This window comes from Choloepus didactylus, chromosome 2 (assembly GCF_015220235.1).
Source record: "Choloepus didactylus isolate mChoDid1 chromosome 2, mChoDid1.pri, whole genome shotgun sequence".
NCBI lineage: Eukaryota > Metazoa > Chordata > Mammalia > Pilosa > Megalonychidae > Choloepus > Choloepus didactylus.
The window spans coordinates 197,136,295-197,160,373 of NC_051308.1; the positions used below are offsets into that span (position 1 = coordinate 197,136,295).

At 36.4% G+C, this 24,079-nt stretch overlaps 1 protein-coding gene across 1 annotated transcript in view; it reads left to right on the forward strand.

The window, feature by feature from the left end:
• The window catches only part of FAF1 (Fas associated factor 1), a 618,418-nt gene that overhangs the window by 379,995 nt on the left and 214,344 nt on the right, over positions 1–24,079 (forward strand). The window contains exon 8 of the mRNA XM_037827260.1: positions 3,112–3,198. Coding sequence (XP_037683188.1) covers positions 3,112–3,198 — 87 coding nt within the window. The remainder of the gene's footprint in view (positions 1–3,111; positions 3,199–24,079) is intronic.

Below are 24,079 nucleotides of genomic sequence, written 5' to 3' on the forward strand. Positions count from 1 at the left end.
TAATCGCATCATTTTATACACAGCTGTTTTTTTCATTATTTTAAAGAATCTTTTCTTTCTTTCTTTCTTTCTTTCTTTTTTTTTTTGCTTTGTACACATTTTGGATTTTTCTTACTCTACAGGATTATGACTGAAAATTAAATATAACCACCAGTAAAAAAAGATAATGGAGTTTCTTATCTCCAGTAGTAAATGTTACCATTCATTTTTGAGCCTTCCTCGTCATATTACTTGTGTTTCTTCCATACAGCAGTAAAATCTGCCTATGGTTACAGCACTGATAAGCATGGAATTGTTTTTGAAAGACCAATTTGTTTTCGCTTAAATTTTTTTAGCGATTGTGGTTTAACACAAAATTCGTCTGGCTTAATCTAATATTCTGTGAATGTAGACCTGCGTTGGAACAATAAAACATTAGCCTAATATGCTTTACATGGTGCCCTCTCAGCAAAGTTCTTTCTGCTTTAACCAGTTTATTCTATGACAAGTTGCTTAACAGATGTCATTCTGGGGAGAACAATGAAGCCAAATACTTGTGCAATGGCTAACATTACTCTAACTTTGATCACTTTTGTTCAGCACATCAGTCTGGCGTTGTGCTTTATACCAACATAACACTATAGCCAGAACATGCTTTTCAGGCTTAGAATAGCAAAGGAATGTTATTCAGTTCAGTGCAGTTACAGATGAGTTAATGAAAGAAGAAGAATACTGTTTATTTCATGATACCATATTGCTTTATTTTAGAATTAAGCTAGAATTTAAAGAATCCCACTCCACAGTTTTTTGTTTATATACTCAGAGTATTTGTTTATACTCTTCAGTGCTAGGACAGCTATGCCACTTTTCCAACCAATGTAAATATTTGTCCTGCTCTTTTCAAAAATAGCTGATGAAACTTGGTATATCTAGATAACATAATTAAAAATAACTTTAAGAAAGGAATTTTTGGCCTTGAAACCTAAAGTCTCATCATACTCCTTTCTTCTGTCCTTCCCCTTTTATCAATATAACACTTAGGGTTTTCTGGAACACCTTTCTGCTAAAGAGTACTAATATTTAAGCATGGCAAATATCCTTAGCTAGTGGAAGTGGTCATAGGTTGGCCCAATTGCATTTGGTTAAATGCTTGGGTTGATAATGACTAATGAAAATTTATAAATATGATGTCACCACATAAAAAACAGATATTACATGGTAGACTGGCCATTGCTAAGATCCTCTGAAGAAAAGCTGTTTGTTTGAATTGAGTAGGGATCAAGCCATGCCCAAAACTCCTCGGTTCTCATTACTAAGTCTTTTTTCACAGGTGTACATTAGAGATAAAAATAGATTGAATTCCATGGGGTTTTTTTCCCCCAGTGAACTTATATCTCTGTTTCACAGGAAGGGTAACTTAGATGTGTTTATGTATAATAAAGAGTAAAGTGATATAAAATGCTGTAATTGGACAACATGATACTTTAATCTTCTGCATTTTTATAACATGAATGAATGCTGCTCGGTTTCCATATTGAAATCCTGTTATAGAGCATATCATGTGCAACATTTCAACACTAGCTTCATTTATTACAGTAGGGTAATAATGGCAGAAACAGCCTGAAGAGTTAGTAAAATGGATGATCTCTCCATTCATATGATTTGTTAATTTATTTGTAACTAATAAAATAGAATTTCTGTAAGCTATTTAGAAAAAAGCTGAAGAAGATAAGATACCTTGTAATTACTAGATAACAGAATTCAACCTTTCAACATTTTATTCTGATAAATTACTTACCTTCTCTCCTTTTAAAGGGAAAGGTGTAATGTTGGTTGTTGGGGAAAATAGTTTTTCATCTTTAAAAGCAGTTAAAATAAAAAGTATTAATACTGTATTTTCTTTTCAAGAAGGGCCTAAACAGTATAGTTTTGCATTGTCATTTGTAATAGTTTTAAATTTGTAGTTATTTCAAAGAAATAGCTTATGCTGCTTTATTAATGAGTTTTTATATCTTTGAAACTTACATTAAAAAAAAAAGAAAACTTGTCTTTTCCTTACCCCTCTCGCAAACAACCACCCTTCTCTCCCCCATAAAAACTTGAAATCTGTATTTGTATGAATCATTGCACATTGTGAATCATTTTAACAATTTAATAAATGATAAAAATGTTAAATGTGTCTGCCCTAGATAAACTGTGTACCTGAAGTTTCTTGACTAAAACTGGAAACCAGCCAGGAGTCTAAAAACAGTTAAACAAATCAAAGGGACTGGATGTTTCATGAACTATTATTTCATTTAGTCTTCATTGAGAATCTGTTTTTAAATTTGGTTTCAGTTTTCTTTTTTAACTTTTTATTGTAATAATGTATGAACAACTTACAATTTCCCATTTTAACTACTTTCAGGTATGCAATTCATTTGTATTAATTATAGTCACAATATTGTGCCACCATCATCAGTTTCCATTTCCCCAACTTTTTTATCACCTTAAACACCTGTCAGGTAATAACTTCTCCCTTCTCCCCACCCCCAGGCCCTGGTAACTTATATTATACTATCTGTAGAGAACTTCCTTTAAGCATTTTATGTAAACAAGATTGTATAATATTTGTCTTTTTGTGTCTGGCTTATTTCATTCAGCATGATGTCTTTAGGTTCATCTGTGTTGTGGCATTCATCAGAACTTCATTCTTTTTTATGGCTGAATAATATTACATTGGATGTATATATAACACATTTTGTTTATTCATCTGTTAATGGACACCTGGATTGCTTCCATCTTTTGGCTATAGTGAATAATGATGCTGTAAACACTGGTGTACAAATATCTGTTCGAGTCCCTGCTTTCAGTTCTTTTGGTTGTGTGCAAAGAAGTGGGGTTGCCAGGATATAAGGTCTAATTTAAATTTTCTTAGGAACCTCCAAACTGATTGCCACAGTAGTTATACCATTTTTATAATTGTTGTTTGGAATTTTTTTGTTTGTTTGTTTTTTGTTTTTTACCTATTTCTGACTTGTATTTTTCTAGTTTCATGTTCCTGTTGTGAATCAAGAAGAAAGAAATACAGTGCATGGAATTAGCATAAATATTGCAGAAACCTTATTTTAATTGTGCTTTTTCTTTTTATAGGTAAAGAGGAATGTATATGATCTTACAAGTATCCCTGTTCGCCATCAATTATGGGAGGGCTGGCCAACTTCTGCCACAGATGACTCTGTAAGTGACAGTCGAGTTCTTAGTTTTATACTTGCCTCTCTCTTTTGCCACTTTCGGTCTAATTGACTGTGATAATAAGTAGAATCAAATGCTTTGTGTGTTCCATTGAAAGAACTTCATAAATCAAATAATGTGAAAGTAAGAGAAGTTGTAATAATTTGAGTTCACTTGCAGAACACATATCATAATGTCAAGTCCATCAACATTCTATTGGTAACATTATATAATCAATGGCAGGAACTTAGTGTTTGATTTGACCTTCTAAATTTGTCCTTGATGAGAATATTTTCAACATCATTAATGAAATGTTCAAAGAGATGTCAAAATCAACCTAATAATTATATTTAATTTTAAAATGACTTTTCCCAATTAGAATAATGCTTTAAAAATAGATTTTTTTACAGATATTAATAGCACTTTGTTCTTCAACATGCTGATAATTTTAACTGCCATAGAAAACTGGAAGAAAAGATTTCGTGTGTTATTTTTACTTATTATCATATCTATTTATAGTGGTTTTCCCTTTGTAAATTTTGAAGCCTTTCTTATCTCTGCCTTATTTCTAGTCATTACTTTGTCCCAAGAGAATAAATTTTATCATGTTAAGGGGCCAACTGAAATTAAGTTTGGACTACTGTTACCTGTAACCTTGGTTGTTCTAACCAGATGCCCACTTCTTTAAAAAAGGAAAAAATGAGACTGTTTCAAGAATCTTGAAGTTAAACCTACTTTTATTTTTTTTTTAATTCAGTTTTATTGAAATATATTCACAAACCATACAGTCATCCATGGTATACAATCAACTGTTCACAGTATGATCATATTGTTATGCATTCATCACCACAATCTATTTCTGAACATTTTCCTTACATCAGAAAGAATCAGAATAAGAATAAAAAATAAAAGTGAAAAGAGAATACCCAAACCATCCCCCCATCCCACCCTATTTGTCATTTAGTTTTTACTCCCATTTTTCTACTGATTTTTTTTTCAATTTTTTAACTTTGTTTATCAAAAAATTAAAAACAAACAAGCAAACAGCAACCAAAAAAACCCCACAACATTTCAAACAAAGCAATGGATTAAGGAAAACAAATAACCTAAAATAACTACTTTGCTTCCAATATGTTCCTACCATACCCCACGAAAATTAATAAACCATGTCCAAACAGAGGAGTAAGAAAAACAAATAATCTAAAATAACTACATTCCTTCCAACATGTTCCTACCATACCCCAAGAAAATTAACAACCCCTAAGAAAACAAAGGAATAAGAGAAAAAAAAACCTAAAATAACTCTATTGCTTCCAACCTGATCTTACTATATCCAAGAAAGTTTACAAACCATAATCATTCCTGAGCATTCCCATAACATTGAGATTACCCTCCATAGTTTATCTGTTCTTATTAGATTATCATTCCCCCTCCACTAATTGGTATCTCTAGGTCCCCTACATTCTACATTATAAAACATTGTACATTTTTCACAGAATTCACATTAGTGGTAACATACAATATCTCTCTTTCTGTGCCTGGCTTATTTTGCTCAGCATTATGTCTTTTTTTTTTTTAATCTTCATTTTATTGAGATATATTCATATACCACGCAGTCATACAAAACAAATCGTACTTTCGATTGCTCACAGTACCATTACATAGTTGTACATTCATCACCCAAATCAATCCCTGACACCTTCATTAGCACACACACAAAAATAACAAGAATAATAATTAGAGTGAAAAAGAGCAATTGAAGTAAAAAGGAACACTGGGTACCTTTGTCTGTTTGTTTCCTTCCCCTATTTTTCTACTCATCCATCCATAAACTAGACAAAGTGGAGTGTGGTCCTTATGGCTTTCCCAGTCCCCTTGTCACCCCTCATAAGCTACATTTTTATACAACTGTCTTCGAGATTCATGGGTTCTGGGTTGTAGTTTGATAGTTTCAGGTATCCACCACCGGCTACCCCAATTCTTTAGAACCTAAAAAGGGTTGTCTAAAGTGTGCGTAAGAGTGCCCACCAGAGTGACCTCTCGGCTCCTTTTGGATTCTCTCTGCCACTGAAGCTTATTTCATTTCCTTTCACATCCCCTTTTTGGTCAAGAAGATGTTCTCCGTCCCACGATGCCAGGTCTACATTCCTCCCCGGGAGTCATATTCCACGTTGCCAGGGAGATTCACTCCCCTGGGTGTCTGATCCCACGTAGGGGGGAGGGCAGTGATTTCACCTTTCAAGTTGGCTTAGCTAGAGAGACAGGGCCACATCTGAGCAACAAAGAGGCATTCGGGAGGAGGCTCTTAGGCACAACCATAGGGAGGCCTAGCCTCTCCTTTGCAGCAACCGTCTTCCCAAGGGTAAAACCTGTGGTAGAGGGCTCAACCCATCAAACCACCAGTCCCCTATGTCTGTGGTCATGTTAGCAACCATGGAGGTGGGGTAGGCGAATACCCCTGCATTCTCCACAGGCTCCTCAAGGGGGCACTGCATCTTTTTTTTTTTCCTTGTTTTTTTTTTTTTTTTTTTAACTTTCCCTTCTTTTTTAAATCAACTGTATGAAAAAAAAAGTTAAAAAGAAAACAAACATACAATAAAAGAACATTTCAAAGACACCATAACAAGGGAGTAAGAAAAAGACAACTAACCTAAGATAACTGCTTAACTTCCAACATGTTCCTACTTTACCCCAAGAAAGTTACCTAATATAGCAACATTTCTGTGAACTTGCTCCTACTATATCCATCAGAAATTAACAGACCATAGTCATTCCTGGGCATCCCCAGAACGTTAAATAGCTTATCTGTTCTTCTTGGATTATTGTTCCCCCTTCCTTAATTGCTCTCTATTGCTAGTTCCCCTACATTCTACATTATAAGCCATTTGTTTTACATTTTTCAAAGTTCACATTAGTGGTAGCATATAATATTTCTCTTTTTGTGCCTGGCTTATTTCGCTTAGCATTATGTCTTCAAGGTTCATCCATGTTGTCATATGTTTCACGAGATCATTCCTTCTTACTGCCGCGTAGTATTCCATCGTGTGTATACACCACATTTTATTTATCCACTCATCTGTTGAAGGACATTTGGGTTGTTTCCATCTTTTGGCAATTGTGAATAATGCTGCTATGAACATTGGCGTGCAGATATCTGTTCGTGTCACTGCTTTCCGATCTTCCGGGTATATACCGAGAAGTGCAATCGCTGGGTCGAATGGTAACTCTATATCTAGTTTTCTAAGGAACTGCCAGACTGACTTCCAGAGTGGCTGAACCATTATACAGTCCCACCAACAGTGAATAAGAGTTCCAATTTCTCCACATCCCCTCCAGCATTTGTAGTTTCCTGTTTGTTTAATGGCAGCTATTCTAACCGGTGTTAGATGGTATCTCATTGTGGTCTTAATATGCATCTCTCTAATAGCTAGTGAAGCTGAACATTTTTTCATGTGTTTCTTGGCCATTTGTATTTCCTCTTCAGAGAACTGTCTTTTCATATCTTTTGCCCATTTTGTAATTGGGCCGACTGTACTATTGTCATTGAGTTGTAGGATTTCTTTATATATGCAAGATATCAGTCTTTTGTCAGATACATGGTTTCCAAAAATTTTTTCCCATTGAGTAGGCTGCCTCTTTACCTTTTTGAGAAATTCTTTTGAGGTGCAAAAACTTCTAAGCTTGAGGAGTTCCCATTTATCTATTTTCTCTTTTGTTGCTTGTGCTTTGGGTGTAAAGTCTAGGAAGTGGCCGCCTAATACAAGGTCTTGAAGATGTTTTCCTACATTATCTTCTAGGAGTTTTATGGTACTTTCTTTTATATTGAGATCTTTGGTCCATTTTGAGTTAATTTTTTTGTAGGGGGTGAGGTAGGGGTCCTCTTTCATTCTTTTGGATATGGATATCCAACTCTCCCAGCCCCATTTGTTGAAAAGACCATTATGACTCAGTTCAGTGACTTTGGGGGCCTTATCAAAGATCAGTTGGCCATAGATCTGAAGGTCTATCTCTGAATTCTCAATTCGATTCCATTGATCTATATGTCTATCTTTGTGCCAGTACAATGCTGTTTTGGCAACTGTGGCTTTATAATAAGCTTCAAAGTCAGGGAGTGTAAGTCCTCCCACTTGGTTTTTCTTTTTTAGAGTGTCTTTAGCAATTCGAGGCATCTTCCCTTTCCAAATAAATTTGATAACTAGCTTTTCCAAGTCTGCAAAGTAGGTTGTTGGAATTTTGATTGGGATTGCATTGAATCTGTAGATGAGTTTGGGTAGAATTGACATCTTAATGACATTTAGTCTTCCTATCCATGAACATGGAATATTTTTCCATCTTTTAAGGTCCCCTTCTATTTCTTTTAGTAGAGTTATGTAGTTTTCTTTGTATAGGTCTTTTACATCTTTGGTTAAGTTTATTCCCAGGTACTTGATTTTTTTAGTTGCTATTGAAAATGGTATCTTTTTCTTGAGTGTCTCTTCAGTTTGTTCATTTCTAGCATATAGAAACATTACTGACTTATGTGCATTAACCTTGTATCCCGCTACTTTGCTAAATTTGTTTATTAGCTCTAGTAGCTGTATCGTCGATTTCTCAGGGTTTTCTAGATATAAGATCATATCATCTGCAAACAATGACAGTTTTACTTCTTCTTTTCCAATTTGGATGCCTTTTATTTCTTTGTCTTGCCGGATTGCCCTGGCTAGCACTTCCAGCACAATGTTGAATAACAGTGGTGATAGCGGGCATGCTTGTCTTGTTCCTGATCTTAGAGGGAAGGCTTTCAGTGTCTCGCCATTGAGTACTATGCTGGCTGTGGGTTTTTCATATATGCTCTTTATCATGTTGAGGAAGTTTCCTTCAATTCCTACCTTTTGAAGTGTTTTTATCAAAAAGGGATGTTGGATTTTGTCAAATGCTTTTTCAGCATCTATTGAGATGATCAATTGATTTTTCCCTTTTGACTTGTTAATGTGTTGTAATACATTGATTGATTTTCTTATGTTGAACCATCCTTGCATGCCTGGAATAAACCCCATTTGGTCATGGTGTATGATTTTTTTAATGTGTCTTTGGATTCGATTTGCAAGTATTTTGTTGAGGATTTTTGCATCTATATTCATTAGGGAGATTGGCCGGTAGTTTTCCTTTTTTGTAGCATCTTTGCCTGGTTTTGGTATTAGATTGATGTTAGCTTCATAAAATGAGTTAGGTAGTGTTCCATTTTCTTCAATGTTTTGAAAGAGTCTGAGTAAGATTGGTATCAGTTCTTTCTGGAAAGTTTGGTAGAATTCCCCTGTGAAGCCATCTGGCCCTGGGCATTTATTTGTGGGAAGATTTTTGATGACTGATTGGATCTCTTTGCTTGTGATGGGTTGGTTGAGGTCTTCTATTTCTTCTCTGGTCAGTCTAGGTTGTTCATATGTTTCCAGGAAATTGTCCATTTCCTCTACATTATCCAGTTTGTTGCCATACAGTTGTTCATAGTATCCTCTTATAATTTTTTTAATTTCTTCAGGATCTGCAGTTATGTCACCTTTTTCATTCATTATTTTGTTTATATGGGTCTTCTCTCTTTTTGATTTTGTCAGTCTAGCTAGGGGCTTGTCAATCTTGTTGATCTTCTCAAAGAACCAACTTTTGGTGATATTTATCCTCTCTATTGTTTTTTTGTTCTCTATGTCATTTATTTCTGCTTTAATCCTTGTTATTTCTTTTCTTGTACTTGGTTTAGGATTGGTTTGCTGTTCATTTTCTAGCTTCTTCAGTTGATCCATTAGTTCTTTGATTTTGGCTCTTTCTTCCTTTTTAATATATGCTTTTAGTGCTATAAATTTCCCCCTTAGCACTGCTTTTGCTGCATCCCATAGGTTTTGGTATGTTGTGTTCACATTTTCATTCGTCTCTATATATTTAGCAATTTCTCTTGCTATTTCTTCTTTAACCCACTGATTGTTTAGGAGTGTGTTGTTTAACCTCCAGGTATTTGTGAATTTTCTAAGTCTCTGATGGTTATTGACTTCTAATTGTATTCCATTGTGGTCAGAGAATGTGCTTTGAATAATTTCAATCTTTTTAAATTTATTGAGGCTTGTTTTATGTCCCAGCATATGATCTATTCTGGAGAAAGTTCCATGAGCACTAGAAAAGTATGTGTATCCTGGTGATTTGGGATGTAATGTCCTGTATATGTCTGTTAAATCTAATTCATTTATCAGATTGTTTAGGTTTTCAATTTCTTTATTGGTCTTCTGTCTGGTTGATCTATCTATAGGAGAGAGTGATGTGTTGAAGTCTCCCACAATTATTGTGGAAACATCAATTGCTTCCTTTAGTTTTGCCAGTGTTTCTCTCATGTATTTTGTGGCACCTTGGTTGGTTGCATAGACATTTACGATTGTTATTTCTTCTTGCTGAATTGCCCCTTTTATTAGTACGTAGTGGCCTTCTTTGTCTCTCAAAACATCCCTGCATTTGAAGTCTATTTTATCTGAGATTAATATTGCTACACCTGCTTTCTTTTGGCTGTAGCTTGCATGAAATATTTTTTTCCATCCTTTCACTTTCAGTTTCTTTGTGTCCCTGTGTCTAAGATGAGTCTCTTGTATGCAACATATTGATGGTTCATTTTTTTTGATCCATTCTGCGAATCTATATCTTTTAATTGGGGAGTTTAATCCATTTACATTCAACGTTATAACTGTGAAGGCATTTCTTGAATCAGCCATCTTATCCTTTGGTTTATGTTTGTCATATTTTTCCCCTCTGTCTATTAATATCCTTTATTGTACCCATACCGAATCTCTTTAGTACTGAACCTTTCTCCAAGTCTTTCTGTCCTTTCTTTGTTTCTCTGTCTGTAGGGCTCCCTTGAGTATCTCCAGTAGGGCAGGTCTCTTGTTAGCAAATTCTCTCAGCATTTCTTTGTCTGTGAAAAATTTAAGCTCTGCCTCAAATTTGAAGGAGAGCTTTGCTGGATAAAGTATTCTTGGCTGGAAATTTTTCTCACTCAGAATTTTAAATATATCGTGCCACTGCCTTCTTGCCTCCATGGTGGCTGCTGAGTAGTCACTACTTAGTCTTATGCTGTTTCCTTTGTATGTGGTGAATTGCTTTTCTCTTGCTGCTTTCAGAACTTGCTCCTTCTCTTCTGTGTTTGACAGTGTGATCAGTATATGTCTCGGAGTGGGTTTATTTGGATTTATTCTATTTGGAGTTCGCTGAGCATTTATGATTTGTGTATTTATGTTGTTTAGAAGATTTGGGAAGTTTTCCCCAACAATTTCTTTGAATACTCTTCCTAGACCTTTACCCTTTTCTTCCCCTTCTGGGACACCAATGAGTCTTATATTTGGACGTTTCGTATTATCTATCATATCCCTGAGGTCCATTTCGATTTTTTCAATTTTTTTCCCCATTCTTTCTTTTATGCTTTCATTTTGCATTCTGTCATCTTCGAGGTCACTGATTCGTTGTTCAGCTTCCTCTAGTCTTGTATTATGAGTGTCCAGAATCTTTTTAATTTGGTCAACAGTTTCTTTAATTTCCATAAGGTCATCCATTTTTTTATTTAGTCTTGCAATGTCTTCTTTATGCTCTTCTAGGGTCTTCTTGATTTCCTTTATCTCCCGTACTATGGTCTCATTGTTCATCTTTAGTTCTTTGAGTAGCTGCTCTAGGTGCTGTGTCTCTTCTGGTCTTTTGATTTGGGTGCTTGGGCTTGGGTTATCCATATCGTCTGGTTTTTTCATATGCTTTATAATTTTCTGTTGTTTTTGGCCTCGTGGCATTTGCTGAACTTGATAGGGTTCTTTTAGGATTTGTAGACCAATTGAAGTCCTTATCTCTAATTTATCAGATCTACAGCTTCGTGGAGTACACTTTCTCTAACTAACCAGCAGGTGGCGTCCACGAGCCACCTGTTCTCCACAAGCCAGTTCTCCCCTGCTTAGCCTTTTTGGTGAGTGGGGGAGTGAGTCTTGTCGTGTCCAATTGGTGTACCAAGCTTGCGTGTGTAGTTGGTGTTGCCTGCCCTGTATATGGGGCGTGTTTCTGGGCAGTCAGGGATGGGGGGTGGCTCTAACAATCAAATCTCCCTGGTGATCCTAGAGTTTTAAAGCTGCTGCAATAGTCTAATCCTTCAGTTCAGTCCTGCCACAGTTTGTCTCTGCCACTGACCCACAAGTCCTTGGTATTGGCGTATGGCTCCTGAGACTTGCAAGTGCGCCCCTCTTCCAGGCCGTGCACCCCGGGTCCTCTGTTGAGGGATAACTGTGCTATGTCACAGGTGAGTGCCATCCCCCCAGGGCAGTTCTGGGCTGCTGGGCTGTGTAGGGAGGCTCCCAGTCTGCTGAAATTATGGCTGAATGGGGCTTTGTTAATTCACACTGCTCTACCTTCCCAACTCTGGGAGAATCAGCTGAGGTTGCAGGGAAGGCTAATGTCCACGCCCAGTTTTGTGGTGTGTGCCTGTTATTTGAAGCACTTCTGTCACACTGGGTTGTCTCGGGCAGTTCTCGGCTATGGGGCTGGCGATGGGCAGGAGTGTTTTCTGTCCACCAGGATGATGGCTGTGAGCGGACACCCCCCTTTTCTTGGGAAGTTGTGGTGTTTAGTGAATTTTCTCAGCCACTGGATTATTGCGTTTTGTCTCAGAGCTCTCCTAGTTCTGCTCTTGACTTGACCTGCCCAAATAGCAAGTCTTTGAAGCTTTCTGTATTGGGCTCCTTAGAGTAATTGTTTTAGAAAAAGAAAAAAGGATTAAAAAAACAACAACAACAACAACAAAAAAAAAAAAAACGGGCCCTCCTCAGAGATCTAATGGGTTATTGAAATGCTAAGAGACAAAGCAACCAGGGCCATTAAGGAAAGGTCCACAGGGCAGAGAGATCAGCTTTTCTTCGGGATTTGCATATGCGACTCAGGGCCCTTCCCCTTTCTATGTTCACCAGAACTCCAAAAATCCTCTGCTTTTATTTTGGAGTTTTTCGTGTTGTTTTTTTTCTATGCCTGTCTCCTCTCTGCTGGGCTGGCTGCTCTCAGATTCTCTGGTGTCTGGTCTCAGTCTATCTATGGTTGGAGTTTGGATCAGTAGAATGAGTTTCCGATAAGGGCTGCCACTGCAGTTCTCCCTTCTCCTTCCCGGAGCTGACAGCCCCTCCTCCCACGGGACTGAGCCTGGCAGGGAGGGGCGCGGGTCCCCTGGCCGCAAAAACTTACAGATTTCGCTGATCTCAGCAGTTCCACGTTTTCATGAGTGTTGTATGAAGTATGCCCAAAGTCAGATTGGTCTGTGGTGTCCAGTCCACGCAGTTTCTGGCTTCCTACCTACTTTCCTGGAGGAGTAAGTCTAAACCTACTTTTAAAAATAAACAGGACTAAAAAGAAATTGGGGCTTTTTAAACATCCTGTAATAGTAAATATCCAACTAATGAAGATGGCTAAGATTTGAATTTGCCTTTGATATTTTCTGGGAAATTAGCCTTTGATATATCATTTCTAGTAAATACTCTCTTTCTATCTGGATAAGAACTACTTCTCCCCTCCCAACATGACTATCATACATTTTAATATAAAGGAATTCCTTGTGGAAGAAGGAAAATTTTTTAAATCATTTGATTATGTACAAGCTACTTTGAATCTAATTATTCTACAAACTAAACACTTTTATTTAGAAAAATGCTTGGTGGATTATGAAACTTTAATGTGAAAAGCAAAACTTTTTTTAAATGAACTTTCCGTTTATTTATAAGCACTTATATTTATTTTTAAGCAACTGATTTTATCATTGATATTATAGCATATCTTTTGAATTATTAGCAGATTGTCCATGGCTAAGGAGTAGGAATGTGGTTGTTTTCTCCCCTCTATCACAGTGAAAAATTTGACAGAAAATACATTATATTTAATTTTTTTTTTAAACTAAGACCATTTGGATAAGTGGCAGCTGATTACAGCTTTTTTTTTTTAATTAAATTCAGTTTTATTGAGATACATTCATATACCATACAGTCATCCATGGTGTTCAATCGACTGTTCATAGTACCATCATATAGTTGTGCATTCATCACCCTAATCTATTTTTGAACATTTTCGTTACACCAGAAAAAATAAGAATGGAAAAAAAAAAAAAGTAAAAAAGAACACCCAAATCATCCCTCCATCCCACCCTATTTTTCATTTAGTTTTTGTCCCCATTTTTCTACTCAACCATCCATACACTGGATAAAGGGAGTGTGATCCACAAGGTTTTCACAATCACACTGTCACCCCTTGTAAGCTACATAGTTACACAGTCATCTTCAAGAGTCAAGGCTACTGGGTTGGAGTCTGTTAGTTTCAGGTATTTACTTCCAGCTATTCCAATACATTAAAACCTAAAAAGGGTTATCATTATAGTGATTAGGAATGTCCACCTGAGTGACCTCTCGACACCATTTGAAATCTCTCAGCCAGTGCAACTTCTATTTCGTTTCATTTTGCATCCCACTCTTGCTCAATCCCACGATGCCAGGACCAGATTCATCCCCTGGAGTCATATTTTCTATAAATAAAAGAGTAATGTTTATAAATGATAGTCTACTGTTTAGATGTAGAGTCATGAAAAAACCAGAAGTGTTTTCCTCGTTGTCTAAGAACCTGCTACAAAAAATAATAACATTAATAGAAGAAAATAACAAGATCTGAGCATGTCACTTACATTTGCCGAGTCTCAATTATCTCACTAATTTGCCGCATTATTAGTATTAGTGATTATATATATATATACACACACACACACAAACACACACATTACCTGGCTCATATCAGATATTCAGTAAATGATAGTCAATGTTATAATTAATATTAAGATAACTCAAAAAAGGAACTCAGGCAAGAATTGGGTGCTTTAATGAAATGATGCCTGAGAATTGCTTCAGAATAACCTGTGGAGTGGAAGGGAGTGAGTGAGGATATACGTAAATCCAAACTGGCCATCTAGTGATCATTGTTAAAACTGAGTGATGAGTGTATTGGGTTTATTTTACTATTCTGTCAACTTTGTATATGTTTGAAAATTTCCATAATAAACAGTTTAAAGCAAAAAAGTTGTCTCATATAAGGACAAGGATATAAAGTGTTAGAGAAAGTCCAGAAATGTGAAGTCTTACAAGTTGGAAAAACCAACTGTTCTTGGACCCCACACTTCTAGGAAACCAGACTGAAATAGATTTATCAGGTGCACATTCTAAGAGTGGTAAGGCAAATTCAGTGAAATGTGATATATTCTTCTGTTCCTTATACCTTTTAGCTGCTAAGTCATTGATTTGAATTGACACTTTTATGAGGCCCATATTTTAATGATTTTAAAACTTTACTTTTTTACCAAAGAATTGTAATGCAATTTCATTACTAGAAGAAATTTGGAAAACAGCTAAAACACATAGTATACAAGATTGTAATGCTACCTGGTGCCATATCTAAGTCACAGTAAACACAAGACGGAATCCCCATTAAGAGGCTTGATTCTTTTGCCTCATTATTCATATTTGAACCTCCTCCGAGAACCTGTGAAGTGGTGCCTGCCCACTCCTCCCCAGAGCAAATGTTGCCACATTGGCAGAAAGTTGCCTTGAGCATTGATTTGATACAACAAAGATGTTTAGGGCCAGGCTGCTTTTAACTGGTGCCACAACCAATCTACTAGCTCCAGGGCTTGAGTTTTGACAAAAATGCTTATAATTGTAGACTTCAGACTTCTAAGGAGATCCTTGCCAAATAAATGTCGTAATACCATTCTTTCACTAGGACTGCATAAAACTCATAAAGCTGGTGCGTATAGTCTACATTGTTGCAGGCAGTGGTGTTTTTATACTTACTGAAATCACTCAAGTGGAGGCATCTGCTACAAAACAAGATAGTTCTCACAGCTTAGGGCATGAATTGGGTACAGCTGAGAAATGTCAGCTGTGTAAACAGCCTGAAATGTGTTACCAACAAAAATATAATTAATTTCTTTCCAAGACAGTGTGCCATAGCTTAATGCTTTGAATGGTTTAACTTTCAGAGAAAGCACCTGACATTTGCTTCTCAATGCCAGAGTAGAGGACTGATTATAAAGGTCATTAAAAATGAGGATAGTTTGTACTTTACCTTCTCAATTGCAGAAATTTTTGTGGCTTTGCATATACAGTACTTTTAGATACCAGTGGCTTCCATGAATTTCTTGAAATACCTTACATCAAGAAGTTAATGAATTTGGGTTGATTGAAATGTTCTGAAATTAGATTGTGGTGATGGCTGCCAACCCTGTAAATTTATAGAAATTATTGGATTGTGCATTTAAAATGGGTGATTTTTATGGTGTGTAACTTATACTGACATAAAGCTATTTTCACAAAAGAAGTTAATGAAGAAATAGATTGAAATACTTTTTCACTTTACTTTGTAATAACACAGGAGATGTTTCCTTCAGTTTGGTTCCCATTAACCTTTGATTTAGCAAACAGGACATAGAAATAGAATTCTTATAATTAGATTCCTGTATAATCTTGAGTCTCTTATGAATCTAGATTTCAGTCTTTTGACATTTTCAAGCAATTCATTGAAGTCAGCAGTCATTTAAAACATTGTTACCCCGTCTCCCTTCAGAGTTAAAATATTTTCTTTGCTTGTAGCTGTACTGTAATGAGGTATGGATACAGTATAGATTGTCCATAACTCTTTCAGTTCCTTTTGCACTCCTTTACCAGGGAAATAGGTACCTAAAGCTTTACCAGTTGGGAAATGTTTTCATGCTGTGACAATTCAGCTGTGAGAATTAAGGAGGTGCAAGTAGGCAAAATCTCATTTTACACTTTAACAAGGACACTCCTGGTTTCCAGAGAGTAGAAATAATTTTAGCACTGTGAATTAATCCAGACACCTTATTATAATGCAGAAAATTTGAATATATATAGTTTTTAAAATTCCAGGTTTTAATAATGTTTATTCAACAAAGGAAAAAGCCTTCAGTTTTAGAAACATTTTTATTGTGCACCTGTTTTTCTTTTAAGATTACTTATAGTTTTCTATCATTGCCTAGGAATGGTAACTCAGAATTTGAGATATTAGGAATTTTAAGACCAAAGGTCTTTGTTGTGCAGGTGTCAGGATTTAGAAAACTACTCACTAAATATTTTTACACTGAAAATAGGAGATCATTTCTAAGCAAAATCATTACACAGTGGGCTTCCTTTAAAATAAAATTAAAGCAAAACAAAAACCACATCCCTCTGTGTCACTTTGGATGTATTATGTCCCCCAAAACACCATGTTCTTTCATGCAATCTTGTGTGGGCAGATGTATTTAGTGTTGATTGGATTGGAATCCTTTGATTGAGTGTTTCCATGGAGATGTGACTCAGTCAACTGTGAGTGAAACATTTGATTGGATAATTTTCATGCAATTGTTACCCTGCTCCTTCAGGGTGGGTGTTAATTGGGGCACTGGAGTTGTATAAAGTAATTCGCAGACAGAAGGACTTCAGAGCAACTGAGAGTGACATTTTGAAGAAGAGCTGCAATTTACAGAGACATTTCGAAGATGGCCGTTGAAAGCTGACATTTTGGAGAAAGCCATTTTGAAACAACCTGGGAACAAAGGAAGAAGATGCCAGCCACGTGCCTTCCCAGACAACAGAGGTGTCCCAGACACCATTGGCCATTCTTCAGTGAAGGTACTCTGTTGTTGATGTCTTATCCTGGACACTTTCATGGCCTTAAGACTGTAACTTTGTAACCAAATAAACCCCCTTTATAAAAGCCAATCCATTTCTGGTGTTTTGCATAACGGCAGCATTAGCAAACTGGAACACCCCCCACCCCACCCCTTAGTGAATTAAAAAAGAATCTGAACTCATTTACAGATTCAATGCAATTCCTATCAAAATTCCAACAGCCTATTTTGCTGACTTGGAAAAGCTAGTTATCAAATTTATTTGGAAGGGAAAGATGCCTCAAATTGCTAAAAGCATTCTAAAAAAGAAAAATGAAGTGGAAAGACTTAAACTCCCTGACTTTGAAGCTTATTGTAAACCCACAGTAGTCAAAACGGCAAGGTACTGGCACAAAGATAGACATACTGATCAATGGAATCGAACTGAGTGTTTGGAGATAGACTCCAGATCTATGGTCAGCTGATCTTTGATAAGGCTCCCCAAACCACTGAACTGGGGCATAACAATTTATTCAACAAATGGGGCTGGGAGAGCTGGACATCCATATCCAAAAGAATGAAAGAGGACCCCTACCTCACACCCTACACAAAAATTAACTCAAAATGGATTAAAGACCTCAATATAAGAGACAATACCATAAAAGTCTTAGAAGATAATGTAGGGAAACATCTTCAAGACATACTATTAGGAGGTGATGTCTTAGACCTTATACCCAAAGGACAAGCAACAAAAGAAACAGTAGATAAATCAGAACTCCTCAAACTTAAAACCTTCCGTACCTCAAAGGAATTTGTCAAAAAGATGAAGAGGCAGCCAACTCAATGGGCAAAAATCATTTGGAAGCCACATATCTAACAAAAGACTGATAATCTTACATATGTAAAGAAATCCTACAACTCAACGACAGTAGTATAGACAGCCCAATTATAAAATGGGCAAAAGATATGAAAAGTCATTTCTCTGAAGAGGAAATATAAATGGCAAGAAAACACTTGAAAAAATATTCATCTTCACTAGCTACTAGGGAGATGCAAATTAAGACCACAATGAGATATCATATCACACCAGTTAGATTGGCTGCCATTAAACACACAGGAAACTACAAATGCTGGAAAGGATGTGGAGAAATGGGGACTCTTATTCATTATTGGTGGGACTGTATAATGATTCAGCTGCTCTGAAATGTAGTCTGGCAGTTCCTTAGAAAACTAGATACCGAGTTACCTTTCGATCCAGCAATTGCACTCCTTGGTATATACCCGGAAGATCTGAAAGCAGTGACACGAACAGATATCTGCATGCCAATGTTCATAGCAGCATTATTCACAATTGCTAAGAGATGGGAACAACCCAAATGTCCTTCAACAGATGAGTAGATAAACAAAATGTGGTATATACACATAATGGAATACTATGTGGCAGTGAGAAGGAACGAGGTCGTGAAACATATGGCAACATGGATGAACCTTGAAGACATAATGCTGAGTGAAATAAGCCAGGCACAAAAAGAGAAATATTGTGTGTTATCACTAATGTGAACTCTGTGAAAAATGTAAAATAAATGGTTTGTATTGTAGAATGTAGGGGACCTAGTGATAAACAGCAAATAGTGAAGGGGAGATGATAATCTAATAAGAACAGATAAGTTATGGAGGGTAAGCTTAATGTTCTGGAAATGCTCCGGAACAACTATGGTTTGTTAATTTCTGGGGGGTGTGGTAGGAACAAGTTGGCAGAAATGTAATTATTTTACATTATTTGTTTTTCTTATTCCTTTGTTCGGTTACAGTTTGTTAGTTTTCTTGGGGTATGGTAAGAACATGGTAGGAAGCAAGGTAGTTAATTTAGATTATTAAAAAAAAAGAAGATAATGCCACCTCTAGTTGAGTTGAGCATCTACCAAGAAAGAAAAAAATAAAAAAAAAAGAATCTGTGGATGAGGAGATGTCATCTGTTCTGATCCTTCTGATGGGTGCCATTTTCTTCTATGACTTCTCCCTGACACCTTATGTTTACCAGGTGTCAAGTTATGGACATTCTTCTGAGACTGAGGCCCCCATTTCATAGGAGCTGCTGTCTGAATACAGACCTTCACTACTTACCACATACAACACTACAGTTAACTACTCCACTGTTAAGCCTCCACAGTTTCTCCTCCAACTATAGTCAACCAATCCAATATGGCATGATTAGTATTTCTAAACTGCAGCATGAATCACATTCAGCCTTGCTTACTTGGCAACCCAAAAAGAACCCTGATTATTTGGATATAGATTTTTATGTTGCATTCAAGGCCCTTCCTTCTATCCCAAACTTTCCCACCAGGTTTATTTTCCCATACTGGCCCAAACTGAATGTTCTGTAAATAGTGAATGAATGAATGAATGAATGAATGCTGTCATACCAAATATACCTTATCTTTAAATAGTCATCTTGCTGTTTCTCAAAAATACCTGGTGCTCGGCCTCACCACCCTGTGTCATTTACTCATACTATGCCTACCATCTAGAATACCTGTCATCTCCTTCCTTCAACACCTTCTTTTAGGAAACCTTGCCTATGTCCTTCTTCCCATGATACCTTCTTCAGCACTTTTAGAAAGTAGTGTTTATTTCTAGCCTTCTGTTTAAATTCTTTTCATTTTTCCTGATTTTATTCCTTCCGTCCTTCGTTCCTCCTACCTGGTTCCAATACTTACCATTTGAGTAACCACAGGCCATTTAATTAACCCCTCTTGGTCTCAGTCTCTTTCACTGTAGAAAAAGGATAACAAGGATAATTACTCATAGATTTATTGTGAAAATTAAAAGAGTCAGTGGTTACATGGATAGTTACTCCTGTGTTTATTGTGAAGATTGAAGTTAGTGAGTTCATCTACATGCCTATTCATTCACTAATATTTGCGGCACAACTCTTATGAGCTCCTGAAATTGCAAGGATAAAGTCCTATTCCTCAGGGACTGCAGAGCATTTTGGAGGTTGGATATATAAAAAAACAGTGACAATTCACGTTTATATAAATGGAATGAAATCATAGAACAGGGAGCAACCAGTTTTGCTAACAGGTGGGAACGATTTAAAAAAAAATGGCTTCCCAAGTAAAAGGACATTAGATTACATTTTTATTTTTATACTTATATGCCTCTCTTTTGTGACTTCTAAACATTGGGAGTAGAAACTGTTTTCTTCATCTTTGTAAGCTTGCAAGATCAAACATCGTGTTTTATACTTTCACTTATTTGAATTTTTCAGAGCTTTTTCTATGAAAATAAACAAAATATGAATTTATATGACTTTAGAAACTTGGTAGCCTTTTTGAGAATCAGGTTAGTTTCTTTCTAATAAAAATTTATAAATTATCATAACTAAATGTTTCTTTAATGGAAAGTAGAAAAACAGATTTATGATTTTAAAATAAGCTGATTTCTACCTGTATATCTGCGCATGTGTGTGTATGTGTGTGTGTGTGTGAAACAAAGAGAACAAGTGAGCAGATAAACCCAAGTTCATTGAATCGCAACATTTCTTTTATTTGGATGTTACTTAATATACAAGTTTCAATTTCTTCATTCTGCAAGAGTGGGGTGATGTTAACACCCTTAAAAGTAGATTGTGAAGATTAAAAGGGTTAACATATTAGGTTGAGTCATATGAAATTACCATTTTTAAGGGCAAAAATGTTTGAATATTAGCAATTTCCTATGGTTTTACCTAATACATAAAGTACAAATGTCATGGCAGAGACTGGCAGTTACGACAGTTGGCCCCACTCACCATCTCTTTTTGTAAATACTGTTTTATTAGAACACAGATATACCTATTTGTTTATGTATTTTATATGGCTGCTTTCACATGCTAATGGCAGGATTGCGTAGTTGCAACAGAGATGGTATAGTCCGCAAAGCCTAAAATATTTACTGTCTGGATCTTTACAGAAAAAGTTGCCAACCCCTGGTGTTACACCTGGCGTTTAGTAAGCGTTTAACAAACGTTACCTTTTTCCCCTTAAGTAAGCACCTTCTTTATATCACATGCATATGTAGAATCAGAAGCATTCTTTGAGTAGCTTCAGGGTCATCTTATGCTATTTAAATTAGTTTGTTAGCCTCTAGGGCAGATAGATTCAGACAATCTTTGACATGTTTACTGGCTTTCTCTTTATTTGGCAAGGTCACAGATAATGTTGCTTCTGATGGTGATAAGACTCAATAGCTTGAGAGGGTTCATTTCCTTTGTCAACATATAGATTTTTTTACAGGTAACACAGGCAAAGACTAAACAGGTGGAAAGCACAGCTTTGAAAGCAGTGGAAGAAAGTTTAGGATTAGCAGGAAAGAAAAGTTGTGAATTGGACTATAACCCTGAACAGGGAGTGAGTAGCTCTGGAGGGGTGATGAAGCACTCAAGGGGCATATTTACTCAGTGAATATGAAGGAGGAGGACACATGGAAGCCAGACAGCCCCCAATAGGAAACGTACAAGCACTAAGATCTTATGCTGTGGATCTTTATTTCAATTTATCAGAATCCCAAAGCTGTGTACTGGTGCATCTACCCTTGAAGGGGTAACTGCTTGAAGGGGACTCTCCCTTCTTCTCTAAATAACTAGATAAAATATATGAAACACCTGTCTTTCTATATTAGACAACAGGTAGTACAGTACTGTGATCTCTGAGAGGAAGGAAACACATTAAGTGACCTCTATGATGGTCTTAAGTTCTGCCTGGAGGCAATTTCTAGATTCTGGAACAGGGAGGGGAAACCAAAACAGAGCCTGATAGTTTCATTGAGTTGGGGAGACAGTGTTCTGAAGAGGCTAATGCAGCTAGAATGATCAAGGCAAAGTACCAGCAGAGAAAAAGCTCTAGAAATCTGCATAAGGTTCCCTGAGTCTTTAACTCAATACCAATCTGTGCATGCACAGAGTAAAATTCCAGGAAGCTGAGCAAAGAACAACTGCTGGGAGAAAGAACAATTAACTGGGAACTGGAAGCCAAACAATTCCCAGAGCCCATTCAGAGCTGGGAAGAGCTAGAGTTCCCATCAGCCAAAGCAGACACATTTCAGTGAATATACGCAGCATTCAGGAGAGTCCCCTTAGTGGAATGGATAAACTAGCCATAGAGTAAAGGCTACTCTAGTACTGCCCTTTAAAAAGCTTAAACACAAGCTTCCAAAGGAGCAAGCTGTTTTAACAGGTAAGTCCCTATAAGAATAGAGTCCAGCATCCTGTCAAAATTCCTACACATGTGAACTAGCAGGAAAATGTGACCCATAAGCAGAAGAGAAATCAGTCAAAACAGGCTGACATAAAAGTGACTGAGATAATGAAATTAGTAGACAGAGACTTTAAAAACAGCTCTATAAATATTATGAATATACCCAAGGATTTAAGGGAAAATATGAACATAATGAGGAGAGAAATGGAGTATATAAAATAAAACTGTGTGTCACTTTTAGAGATAAACAATACATTATCTGAAATGAAAATTTTGTTGGCTAGATTAACTGCAGATTATACACTGCCAAAGAAAATATCAGTGAACTTAAAGGCATAGGAATAGAAACTATCCAAACTGAAGCACAGAGAGAAAAAAGACAAGAATAAATGAATGGAATAGCAATGATGTGGGTGACAAGCAGTCTAACATACATGTAATTGGAGTCCCAGAAAGAGAGGAAAGATGGGGGAAGAAGGTCAAAAACAAACAAACAAACAAAATTGTTTTGAAGAAATAATGGTTGAAAAATTTCCATATTTGATGAACATTATAAACCTATAGTTCCAAGAAGCTCAGTGTACCCCAAGCAGGATAAACACAAAGAATTCTACACTAAAGCATATCAAAGTCAAATTGCTGAAAGGCAGTGATAAAGAGAAAAATTTCAAAGCAGGTAGAGAAAAAAATATACACAAATAGAATCTTCTGATTTTTCTTCAGAACAATGCACGTCAGAAGAGTGGAATTACATTTTCAAGGTGCTGAAAGGGGAAAAAAAATGACAACTTAGAACTCTATATCCAGTGAAAATAATCTTTCAAAAGTGAAGGGAAAATAAAGACTTTTTCAGACAAACAAAAATTGAGTGAATTTGGTACTGGGAAATATGCACTACAAGAAATATTAAGGCAAGTTCTTCAGGCAAAAAGAAAATGATTCCAGTTAGCAATTTGGGTCTACACAAAAGAATGAAGAGTGCCAGTAGTGGTATATATGTGGGTAAATATAAAAGACATGTTTTGTTATGTTTTTAATTTCTTTAAAAGATAATTGTTTAAAAGAGAAATAATAAGTGTCACGTGGAGTTTTCAATTTATGTAGAAGTAAAATACATGACAACAATAGCACAAAAGAGAATGGATGTGTAATGTAGGGGTTCTACATTATACTTGAAGCACTATAGTATTAATTGAAGGTAGTTGTGCTAGTTTGGATATATTATGTTCCACCAAAAGCCATATTCTTTGAAACAATCTTGTGGGGGCAGACGTATTAGTGTTGATTAGATTGGAATCCTTTGATTGAGTATTTCCATGGAGATGTGACTCAGTCAACTGTGAGTGAAACTTTTGGTTGGGTAATTTCCATGGAGGTGTTACCCACCCATCCAGGGTAGGTGTTAATTGGATCACTGGAGTCATAAAGGAATTCACAGACAGAAGGACTTCAGAGCAACTGAGAGTGACATTTTGAAGAGATACTGCAGCTTAGACAGACATTTTGAAGACTGCTGTTGAAAGCTGACACTGACATTTTGGAGAACACCATTTTGAAACCAGAACTACGGACCAGACACCAGCCACGTGCCTTCCCAGTTAACAGAGGTTTTCCGGACACCATTGGCCATCTTCCAGTGAAGGTACCCAGTTGTTGATGCCTTACCTTGGACACTTTATGGCCTTAAGACTGTAACTGTGTAACCAAATAAACCCCCTTTATAAAAACCAATCCATTTCTGGTAGTTTGCATTCTGGCAGCTTTAGCAAACTGCAACATTTGTCTTGTTATATTAAAGAGGAGCAACCACTAAAAAATAAAGCAAAAAAGTATAGCTAATAAGCCACTAAAAGAGATAAAATGGAATACTAAAATCTTGAAATGTAAAACTCAACTATATGCTGCCTACATAAGCATACTTTAAAGGCAAAGAAAGATAACGTTAAATATAAATGAGTGAGAAAATAGCTACCAC